The sequence below is a fragment of the Oncorhynchus kisutch genome, linkage group LG26 (assembly GCF_002021735.2).
Source record: "Oncorhynchus kisutch isolate 150728-3 linkage group LG26, Okis_V2, whole genome shotgun sequence".
NCBI lineage: Eukaryota > Metazoa > Chordata > Actinopteri > Salmoniformes > Salmonidae > Oncorhynchus > Oncorhynchus kisutch.
In genome coordinates, this window is record NC_034199.2 from 9,653,885 (window position 1) to 9,666,513 (window position 12,629).

The 12,629-nt window shown below is 40.1% G+C and overlaps 1 protein-coding gene across 1 annotated transcript; it reads left to right on the forward strand.

Moving 5' to 3' along the window:
* The first annotated feature begins 5,543 nt into the window (after nt 1–5,543).
* Nucleotides 5,544–7,616, forward strand: LOC109871087 (uncharacterized). The gene is made up of 4 exons (XM_020461914.2): nt 5,544–5,623; nt 6,564–6,604; nt 6,710–7,191; nt 7,311–7,616. The coding sequence occupies exons 3-4, from the start codon at nt 6,887–6,889 to the stop codon at nt 7,444–7,446; spliced, it is 441 nt and encodes a 146-aa protein (XP_020317503.1). The 5' UTR covers nt 5,544–5,623; nt 6,564–6,604; nt 6,710–6,886; the 3' UTR covers nt 7,447–7,616.
* The last annotated feature ends 5,013 nt before the right edge of the window (nt 7,617–12,629 follow it).

Consider the following 12,629-nt stretch of genomic DNA (forward strand, 5'->3'; position numbering starts at 1 on the left):
AATAATTTGTTTTAAATAGGATTTGTGCAAAGTTCCTTTTTTTAGGGGGAACAAATTGTTACTTTGGATGTGAATACGGATCCCCCAAAAAACGTATTTGAATACAGATCTCAGAAATGGACTACTTTTTCTAAACAATTTCAACACAGATCTCAGAAAGTAACTACTGTCGTGGAAATTCTAACCAAGTGAGAAAGATGTTGAGCTGGTCAGCGACTCCCTGTTCTTATTGTTAGGGATGCACCAATATGACATTTTGGGCCGATATCCTTGCCAAAAACCCTGATACCGATATTAAACATTTTAGCGGCCTTTTAAGCATTCTAGAACAGTTAAATAGTTTAAACACACACACACACACACTGACGGTTGGCATTTACGTATGTCCCCATTACCAGTAAAAAGATAATCAAAACCTTCTTTCACTTACTTGCTGTGCTGTTTCGTTGTTCATTTGTTCAGACGTTTCATTCTCAACCAAGATTTCCCCATACATGTCAAGCAGTGAAGTTTCAGCTGTCTGTCCGTGGCCTCTTCTGTCTTGGGTCCTCTTCTTCGGGGGCGCACTGTCACTGTGTCTGTTTCCTTCTTGTCCAGCTGTGTCGGTACAATTTCACATAAACCCTGTTTCTTGCCTGCATCGAAGTAGCGGTCCTTGTACCTAGCATCGAGCATAGTGGCAATACAGTAAAGAGGCTCAGAGAGAATGCCACTGAATCACTTGTTCACAGCCTCTAGTAGAAGTTTTAACCCCACGGTCTGTATCGGCAGTTTTGTTGAGCAGGCATTTCAATGCCATGACAGAGGGTATCACGTCTGCTGCAGACGCAATTGAGGAGCTTATTTCTCGAGTCAGTTGTTCGAATGGAGCTAGCTAGTGTGTTCATGTTTCAAACATGTTCTCAAATGCCATTGAGACGGCAACAGCGGTATGGGGCTGACATCGCTGGTCCAAATGTCAGTCGTGAAGCTAATAGCAGTGGCGACCATAGCAAGTAGCTCATGGATATGCGTTTCAACAATACTGTGTAACTCCGGTAGGGCAACATCTGAAAAATAGCTCCTACTTAGTAGTGTGTATACTGGGGCTCGAGGTTCCCCACCAGTCGGTGAAAACCAACATCATCCACAACAGAGAACGGTTGATTGTCAAGAGCAATGAATTATATTATCTTGGCGTTAATGGATTTCGCCTTTTGAGTTGTCTCGTTGACTTGAACTTGTTTAGTTGTTTGAAGTGTGTGCTTAGTTTTTTTTCTGCTTTTCTTCTAAGTAGTCACTGAACGTCTGGGGGTGATGTATTTTCAAATAAGTAATTAGGTTTGTGGTATTGAAAGATTTCACTTTCTCCCCTCCTAGGGAAATAATAGCAGCACAAACTTAGCATATGGCCTTTTTTTTATCTTCCTTTGAAACTTCAAAATAGATCCACACAAAAGACATTGTAGGCTAGGTTAGGAATGCTGTGTTTTATGTGTAGCTCTGTATTTTTGTGTGGTGTCATTACGTCATCTACCTACGTTATATATGTTTACACGTCAGCATTGACATCAGTTTTGCACATCGGCGTTAAACTACATCGGGCCGATGCCGATGTTGGCATTTTTAGCTAATATTGTCCGATTCCGATATGCTTACCGATTATATCGTGCATCCCTACTAATTGTATAGAAACCTGGGTTTGACCCCTAAGACAAGGTTCTTCTTATCAGCTGTCCGTACTAGAGCCATCTCCTCCCTGGTACCTCAAGAGTACACAAACGCCAATTCAATCTATGGAATGCAGGCTCCGACAGAGGACAAGACCATCATAAATCAGTTGCTAGCCCAAAACCCCAGAGGCCAACTCAGGACACACAGACATAGATGAGGGAGTACTGAGAAACCTTATTCGATGCATAAACAGTAGTAAAACATAATCTCGTAATTTTCTACCATACTACTTTTCAGAAACTATTGGATTGGCTGCCTTCAACTAATGGCAGGGCTGTATCTGGAATTGCATGTTGAAGATAGAAATAGAATGAATAGAGCACACACAAACTAGGGCAGGACCTAGTTATGGAAACTCTGGCCTAGCGGTTAGAATGTTGGGCCAGTAACTGAAAGGTCACTGGTTTGAATACCCGAGCCGACAAGGTGAAAAATCTGTCTGTGCCCTTGAGCAAGGCCCTTAAGCCTAATTTGCTCCAGGGGGGCCATACTACTATGGCTGACCCTGTAAAATAACACATTTTACTGCACCTTTCCTGTGTATGTGACAACAAAACATTTGTTTTTTTTCCTCCTTTGAATGTCCATTTCCCCAGGTGTACATTATCAAGTCAAACCAATCAATGATATCAACTTTTCTTGTGCCTGTATAATAAAACTGTAATTACTTTGAGCAACATTTTATTAGCATGTTGTTACATAACTTTGGAAATGAACATTTTAATTGCATATCAATGAGCTAAGAGTTTTTAACTACTGTGCACAAGAGGAATAGTGGCTGTTCCTTATTCCACCTGTAATAACTCCATTATTATGCCATTATAAATCAATTCCCAAAGTCCTATGTAAGTAACAACAATGTTGCTATTGTAATAAGAACTTGATGTCAAGTGTTACCTTATGTCTCACTCATTATGAAAATATATTTGTTAGTCATTTTGAAGCTGCAAAAGAGGTCTATTCTAATGTTGAGGTCATTATATTATAGGCTATAGACTATATTAAGATTCATATCTAAGAGCCCTCCAAACCATGTGCGTATGATAATATATTTAGACTAATTCAACTAATTGTTGTAGTTTTTGGTTCTTCATCAAGTATTTGGTAGCCATCAAATATATATACAGTGGGGCAAAAAAGTATTTAGTCAGCCACCAATTGTGCATGTTCTCCCACTTCAAAAGACGAGAGAGGCCTGTCATTTTCATCATAAGTACACATCAACTATGACAGACAAAATTATAGAAAAAAATCCAGAAAATCACAGTGTAGGATTTTTTATGAATTTATTTGCAAATTATGGTTGAAAATAAGTATTTGGTCACCTACAAACAAGCAAGATTTCTGGCTCTCACAGACCTGTAACTTCTTCTTTAAGAGGCTCCTCTGTCCTCCCCTTGTTACCTGTATTAATGGCACCTGTTTGAACTTGTTATCAGTATAAAAGACACCTGTCCACAACCTCAAACAGTCACACTCCAAACTCCACTATGGCCAAGACCAAAGAGCTGTCAAAGGACACCAGAAACAAAATTGTAGACCTGCACCAGGCTGGGAAGACTGAATCTGCAATAGGTAAGCAGCTTGGTTTGAAGAAATCAACTGTGGGAGCAATTATTCGGAAATGGAAGACATACAAGACCACTGATAATCTCCCTTGATCTGGGGCTCCACACAAGATCTCACCCCGTGGGGTCAAAATGATCACAAGAACGGTGTGCAAAAATCCCAGAACCACACAGGGGGACCTAGTGAATGACCTGCAGAGAGCTGGGACCAAAGTAACAAAGCCTACCATCAGTAACACACTACGCCGCCAGGGACTCAAATCCTGCAATGCCAGACGTGTCCCCCTGCTTAAGCCAGTACATGTCCAGGCCCGTCTGAAGTTTGCTAGAGAGCATTTGGATGATCCAGAAGAAGATTGGGAGAATGTCATATGGTCAGATGAAACCAAAATAGATTTTTTTTGTAAAAACTCATCTCGTCGTGTTTGGAGGACAAAGAATGCTGAGTTGCATCCAAAGAACACCATACCTACTGTGAAGCATCATGCTTTGGGGCTGTTTTTCTGCAAGGGGACCAGGACGACTGATCCGTGTAAAGGAAAGAATGAATGGGGCCATGTATCATGAGATTTTGAGTGAAAATCTCCTTCCATCAGCAAGGGCATTGAAGATGAAACGTGGCTGGGTCTTTCAGCATGACAATGATCCCAAACACACTGCCCGGGCAACGAAGGAGTGGCTTCGTAAGAAGCATTTCAAAGTCCTGGAGTGGCCTAACCAGTCTCCAGATCTCAACCCCATAGAAAATCTTTGGAGGGAGTTGAAAGTCCGTGTTGCCCAGCAACAGCCCCAAAACATCACTGCTCTAGAGGAAATCTGCATGGAGGAATGGGCCAAAGTACCAGCAGCAGTGTGTGTGAACCTTGTGAAGACTCACAGAAAACGTTTGGCCTCTGTCATTGCCAATAAAGGGTATATAACAAAGTATTGAGATAAACTTTTGTTATTGACCAACTACTTATTTTCCACCATAATTTGCAAATAAATTAAAAATCCTACAATGTGATTTTCTGGATTTTTTTTCTGTCATAGTTGAAGTGTACCTATGATGAAAATTACAGGCCTCTCATCTTTTTAAGTGGGAGAACTTGCACAATTGGTGGCTGACTAAATACTTTGCGGCCACACTGTATATATATTTTTTCAAATATTATTTGGTTTTCTGAGAGGTATTCAAAATACTATAAAATATTATTTGGTTTTCTGAGACCTGTATTTGAATATCAAAGAAAAGTGGATTATTAGTTGAAACTATATTCAACTACCACAACAAAATACAACTATTTTCTGCCAGGTCTGTTCTCCACATCTCATTTGTAAATGCCAACTCTTTAAAAAGTGCCCAGTATTTCCCAATGCTCAGAACTTTCCCAATTACTCATACTTTGTGTGTAGGGTGAGTCATTTGATGGTTGGAAGACTCATCTTACCAGATATTTATTGCCATCTGTCTTTAATCTTCATTCTTAATGCTTGTATTTCTCATATTACTTACAAAAATATTAATACCTGATAAGAGAAGATTGCAGCTAAAAGCTGAATTGCAAAATACCTATCGCACATACATGTTTGTCTATTGTTGTGATTTAGATCAGTGTCATGGACGTGTGGAGAGACGGACCAAAGCGCAGTGGATGTTGAGTTCCACATAATTTATTAATAAAGTGAAACTTAGCAACAATAAATCAATAAACTAACAACAAACCGTGACTACGTGGTACACAAAATAATATCCCACAACACAGGTGGGAACAATGAAGAACTTAAGTATGATCCCCAATCAGAGACAATGATAATCAGCTGCCTCTAATTGGGAACCATACCAAGCTTACCAACATAGAACTAGGAAAACTAGAACACAACATAGAAATACTAGATCACCCCCTAGTCAAGCCCTGACCTACTACACCATAGAGAAACAATGGTTCTCTATGGTCAGGGCGTGACAATCAGATCAAATTTGATGACTAATTTATGCAGAAATACAGGTAATTCCAAAGGGTTCACATACTTTTTCAAGCCACTACATTACGTAAAACCCAATGGACCATATGCACTATTCAATTAAAACTGAATTCTTTGTAAAATGAAACAAATATTGGCCAATTATTTTATACATTCATCAAATTACATAAAAACACAAAAATGACTACCCTTCTATTACCACCCCCCTCGCGTCCCCTTGACACACACACACACACACACACACACAGAGAGAGAAAGAGAGATGTATGTTTAGTTTATGACGAGAGGTGTGGAGGTGTGTCTCTCTCTACAGTATAATTACGAGTTATTTCTCTGGGAAGCCATGCAGACAGAACCCTGACAGGAACTACATCTCAGTAAGTACACTATTTCTAAATATGCCTTATTTTGACAATATTTATTTTTTGAAACAATGTTTTTTTAAAGAAACATGTAAAACATGATTGATAGAGTTTAACAGATAGCACTTTGATTGCTGTGTTACAGTACTTTGAACTATGGGAGACTAAAATTGCCAATGCAGGGAAATATGTTCTTTGTATATCTTTAATTGTTAATAAGTATTTTTTTTTATCTACTTAGGGATACGTTTCCTAAATGTTTATTCCAGATGAAATAAAAGACCAAAAACAAAACAAAGCTAAAATGTTTGTATTCCATTTGGAAAAGTACAATTTCTGCTATAATGCTTATTCTTAAGTAATCAAGAAAGTAGTTTATTTGATCCGTGTCAGTGCTTAATTTACCAGCAAATACTGGGATAAATACTTAGTACCTGCGTAAAATATCAATTAATTCAGTAACTTAGGTGCTTACTGATTACCTCAGTGCTTTCAATGCTCCAGCCAGTGGAAATCCATTGAAATACCATATTATATACAGTATCTTGACATTAATGTCAAAACAATTATCTTTTATAAGTACCTGAGAAAAACTGTTTATAAAGGTATCTTTGCAGACAGTATTTACCTGGCAACTACATGAATAAAAAGCACTGCAAAAGGATAAAAAAAATATATGTTGGCCAACACCCCACTGTTACTTTCCCTGGTAAGGAACATTGGTCTTAGTGTGCAGCCAGCAGCCATATCTTTCTAGGACACTATTGTTCCATATGTTTGCAGACAGCATTTTCCACAACCAGTCAGACTGGTTAGATGTGACTGAATGTAGCAATATGTTGACAAGGACCTCCTCCATCTCTAACTCTAGGTTCTATACTAGTCGAAAGCGGGGCCAAAATATAATATTTTAAATAAATCATTAAAATAAGTATAAATATTTTTTCCATTTCAGGGTTTTGATCTGAAACATCGAGATGTGGGGTCACAACCAAGGTAAATGTTTGTAAATGCAGACCCATTTAATTTGTTTCTACCTCTCTTTCAATTTATAGTGTAGGTAATTTGGCTCGTATTCTATATAAATCTCTCCTTGTATAGGAAACCAGCATCCCTCTGGCTACAACGTGAACCCAAGCGGGTGCGAACCGCCAGTGCCAGGTGGGGGACACCCTGGCGGGTGCACCATTGGTACCATCATGGCCCCATTATGCCCTCCCTACCAGCCCCCCTCCACTTGCTACCCTGTGACACCATCTTATCCAGTACAGGGTCCCCATGGAGGTCATGGGCATGGGCACGATCATGGGCACGGACCTCATGGCCATGATCATGGTCACGGGCACGGACATCATGGCCATGATCATGGTCACGGGCATCGTGGAGGTCACGGTCATGGAGGACACGGAGGGCACGGTCGCGGAGGGCATGGTCGCGGAGGGCATGGTCATGGGCATGGTCATGGGCACGGTCATGGTCATGGGCACGGTCATGGTCATGGGCACGGTCATGGATGCAGGCACAGGCACAAGCATGGGCATTGGCATGGGGGTTGTCACAAGAAAGGGAAGCAGAGTCATGGGGTAAGAGATCTTTTTAGTCTAAAACTAATTGAAAGTGCTCCATAGTAAAAAAACTCTGTTCAATTGAAATAATTTATGTTGAATTAAAGGTGTTCCTTTTCTGTTTCTCCTCCATCCAGAGTTCAAGCAGCTCCTGCAGCAGTGACTCCGACTAGAGCCTGCAGTCAGAGGGACATGACTTATCCTCTTATCAGCCGTAAGAGACCTGGATCTCTCTCCCCAGTGCTTTACTATAGCCCCAGAACCAATCCCTAATCCCCATCCCTAATATATGGATGTTACAAACCCACATCTCTCCCGCTGATATATCAGATTTTTTTTAAAGCATGATGGTTTCTTTTATGTAAAATAATTAAAGGACACAGAGGGAAACTTATTTTTTCTTGTTGTATGCCAAAATGATTAAAAAAATAATAATAACCGTCCAATTACTGTGTACATCATAACTACAACCCACAGTATACGTTTTTGATATTTCAATTATTGTGGACCTGGGGAATTCTGATTTGTTTATGGGTATTTGGTTATCCGAGCCAAGCTATAATTGTAACCCTGCATAGTTTCCTCATAAAGTCAAGCATTCCTAAACATTGATTGGTAGGAACCTAAACTCAAATGTGGGCGGGTTGCCTGTTTTGCATGTTATTTTGACATGAATACATGTCACATATCAGTTTGCACACAATATAAAAAAATAAAAATATATCATTAAGTTAATAAAGCTGCATACAAACTTAGTCTCTTTGTTGCTTTATTGAGTAAGGCAGCTCAAAATTCCAGGTGTTTGAGCCTATCTCAGTGCTCTCTGTGGTGGTGGGGCAGCCAGTGGAAAAAACGGAGCAGAGGGGTTGGTAATGTTCTCTAGTTGGGTGTGATTGGGTTATGTTCTCTAGTTCCAACGTGATTGGCTCAGGGTTCTGTCACTCATGGGGACACCACGTCGCACCCAAATCTAAGAGTAAAGCTCGAAAATTCAAGCCCCAAGGGTGCTGCCATAGAGAGTTACATTAGAAGTGCCCATCCAAGAGGGCTCAAGGTCATTGGACACAGATAAAATTACGTGAAATCACGTTATATCTACAGTAGCTTTGATTGGACTGATCATGTCAACCTCATACTTTCAAAATCTTAGCTAGCAAGCTAGTAGTCATCATCATGGATCTAGTCGACAATCTACTGGCAAATTATTTTTAATCCTTGTCATATGAAGACAAATAATGAAGAAAAATTATAGATAAAACATATTAGCCATTGGACATAAACATTACACAACAAGTTGGAAATCGCAAATTCAACAATGAGTGGTTTGGAAGGAATTAGTATAGTGGCTAACTGCAAGCATTGCAAAGCAATCACTAGCCTGCTATTCAGTGGAGTGGGTTTGTGGTTCCAAGTCTGGGATTAAGGGTCCATTTTCCAAATTTAAAAGGATAAACAATCCAGCATGATTTCTGCCGCGCTCAAAACAACTGTAAACTCAGAACTGTGAAATCTGACTTCAGTGAGTTCAAGAGAACTGGGAACTCTGGAAAAAAATTTGCCCTGACTGGGAATATGCATTTTCAATGGTCATCCAACTCGGAATTGCAAATCGGGAACTCTGTCCTTTCTTTTTATGTTTTTTTTATTATTTTTTTATCTCTGTCCTCTTTCTAGAGCTCTGACCCGAAGATCACTGACGTCATCATGATTCGACCTTGTCGAACGCAAGACTTTGATAACAAAATTTGCTCCAAAGAATGTATTGTATGCTGCTGCATAAATTATATAATATGCCAGGGAGACATGTATACTGTAGCTAAGAAAGTAATACTAAGTGTATGTTGTGTAGTAAACTGTTAGTAGCCCATGTGCCTCACTCTAATAATTTGGTCCCTAAATAGATGTTTAGGTTTGCCCCACCAAGATTTACATGCTAAAATCGCCACTGCCCTGGGATGTCACATGCATCACACTTATATCAGTACACTCCTAAAACCTAAGCATAAGAAACTTCTAATACATCAAATAAGCCTCACGTATTAAAATAACAATTCATTTTTATATGGACAAAATTTGACACCAATTGCCCCCCTCCCCATTCAAAAACTCCTCACTTGCTTAATAATTAATGATCTGCTTAACGTAGACAGATTTTGGGCACAGAAACCCCACTCGCGTAGCCTCTTCCTCTGCTGAACGTAAACTTGCAGAGAAGTTTGAAGTAGTGATGGGAAAACGAGGCTTTCTGAAGCCTTTGGGGCTTTCACCAAATTGTGCCGGAAAATGACTCAAAGCTTTTAACACAATGTACATTAGTGACGTCTGCTGGTCAGCAATAAACACCATTTGATGTTCAGATAGAAGTAGTATTACTGTTAGGTTTGCCTCTAGCACAGGGCCCGCGCCAGAACGAATCTGTTGGACGGGCATTTGATTTCCATAGGGGGGCACGTTTTTGTCACGGGATCTCCTTTTTTGGATATATGTAAAAAATAAAAATAATACATCTATGAAACAGAAAGCATTGGTGTTGGAACCCGGTATAAGCTTATTTTTATAACTTCAAAATAAAAATGTATATCGTAACCATCAAGACTCGGTCAGCAAGATGCATGGTCAAATTACGAAAACATCAGTAGCCTAAACATCATTACAAGCGCCAAGTGTGCTTGATAATAGTGAAAATCATCACAAAAGCAATAATTGTTGTGCACTTGAGTGAGGACCCAAAAGCGATTTAACAAAAACAGAGTCCTTTAATGTAAAAACACAGGGAAGACATAGATCCTCTTCAGATGTAGAAAATGGCAAAATAGACAACCCTCAGAGAGGGCGACAAATGAAACAGAAAGTCCTTCTGATATTTACAAAAGAGTCCCCTTCTTAGCAGCAGAGGAGAATAGCTGGGTTGCGGCGACAGACTGCTGGTCTCTCTGGGTAGGCGCGGGTCGTAGCGGACAGAGGTACCTGATCACACGTAGCATCAGAAGAACAGGCAGATTCCGACAGGATGGGACAAGGGTGAAGCAAACAAGACGATAGTCTGGTTCTGGCATGAGAAACTCAAACGAGAATCTGACAAAGAAAGAAGCAGGAACAGAGAGAGAAATAGAGACCTAATCAGAGGGAAAAAGGGAACAGGTGGGAAAAGGGTGAACGAGGTAGTTAGAGGAGATGAGGAACAGCTGGAGGAGGAGAGAAAGAGAAGGTAGCCTAATACGACCAGCAGAGGGAGACAGAGTGAAGAGAAAGAACAGGAACAAGACATAATATGACAAGACATGACAATAATGGCATAATGAATACAAGTCTATATATGACAGCAGTCCAAATTCAATTATCAGTTGGAGCATGTCCATGTTACATAGCCTTAACAATAAAAGCAATTGAGTGTTGCTGATTTTGTTTCTTGCTTGAGATGTAGGGCCTGCTTTCTCAGTGATGACATTTTGTGTTGATGGTGGTGTGGTCACCTGCTCAGTTCGCACAGTTCTGCCTTTTTTCCCCGCTTAGTCCTCATTGGTCTAGGTTCAGGTTGAGGCTCAGAATCAGCAGAATACTCACCAGGAGATGTCATCATGATTCATTTCTTCACCCACCATCTGAGTCGTTTTCATTCAAATGTTTTAGGAACGTTAACGAGGGCATCCGTTCGTCTTGGTCTTCTTGCCATTGTAAATGACGCACACTCTCACTGGGTACTCCCAAATAGGCCAGAGTAGATTGACATAGTACATAACATTTTGAGATTATAGTTAGAATATATAAATACAATTGAATGGCCCGTTCTGTTCTTCATTTACAGCTGCTGAATACATGATTATGCACCTTTGCTTCCCCTCGCTCATCAACTCCTCCATTCTCCCCGTCATACTTTAGCCTATACTTAATTTATTTAATCTGTAATTATATGTGTGAAATTCGTTTCGGTATAGTTTAGGTTCACTTTCGAGGCAATAATCGGGGTGATTATCAACTCGGCACAGCATCTTTAACTATTGGGAGAAAAAGTGGAGCAGGCAGGTCCTATTGTCGAGAGGAGGGGCAATGGGGAAAACCCTATACAAAATGACATGCCCTCCTAAAACTGTCTATAACATCAGTTCTATTTGTGATATTAAGATTCCAACAACGACAGTGTGTTATATAGATTTATTTATTTAGGAAAAGTCAAGGACAGAGGGGGGCATGACTTAAAATGGCAGAGTAATAAAACGAATTTAAATTAATGAGCAGTCCAAATGACTGCTTTAGCGGTTATATTGTGGGCTTTATAGTAATGTAATTTAACTAACTGTATTAGCCTACCTTTTAATGTGCCATGAGCACAACCTGTCATGATGTTTTCAATCTGACTGTAAAACAAATCACTTCGCACGCTTGTCAAAAATTGCATCTGATCGACCGCATCAGCACCCTTCTGTGTTACAATATGTAGCCCATGTATCTGACACGGTCTGACAAAAAAAAGAGAATGTTATGAAATACTCTTTAGGTCCAGACAGCATCAGATATGCCTACATGAGCTACAAATACTGATACATAGAGTCGCTGTTTCGCTTGCTCGGATACTTTATCTGACAATGATGGGTCTTTCTGTCGGCGTGCATCTCGGTCAAATAAATTATCAATATTTTAATATTTTATTTGAATGGGCAAGAAGGTATGGTAGGGTGGACCGGAAGGTACATTAGGGTGGACCAGGCCCCTTAAGGCCCGCCCATAACGCAGGCCCTGCTCTAACAAGTTCACTATTTTTCAAAAACTGTGAATCCATGGCATTGTTTAGGATGCGACAAAGCTATAACATATAAATGACCCGACGCTATATAGTTTGAAGGCTCTATCAGTCCCGACCCTACCTGCTGAGCTACCGTTCAGGTCTAACTTTGTAAGTAGGTGCACACAAGCGTTTCGTCATTATATCCAATATCTGTTTATTTATAAAATACCTATCCAGGCATTGTAAGATCTGGCATGTGTCAGCAACGCCTGGTCAAAGGAACGCGCCTTATTTCCATATTCACTTGCTAGTTAGAACTAGGTAATTCTGAAATGCCCGACTGGCTAACAGGTTGAAAGCAGCAAGTGTATAACTACAACCAATTAGCAAGTCGGACATTTCCGCGTTTCCCAATTCAGACTAGGACTTGAATGTGGCATAAGGTGCTTTCAAGACAACTCTGGGAACTCTGAAAAAAATAAGGTCAAATCATGACGTCAGTAATCTTCATGTCAGAAAGTCGAAGCTCTAGAAAGAGGCCCGAGTTCCTGAGTTGGATGACTATTCAAATAAAACATTTCCCTGTCCAATTTTTTTTTTACCGAGTTCCCAGTTGTTTTGAAAACACCAAAGTCGGAAGTTGGAGATTTCCCGAGTTCCCAGTTGTTTTGAACGCGACACCAGTTGTCTTGAAAGCGCAATAGGTCTGCCCTTCAGCAAGCTTGCTATCTGT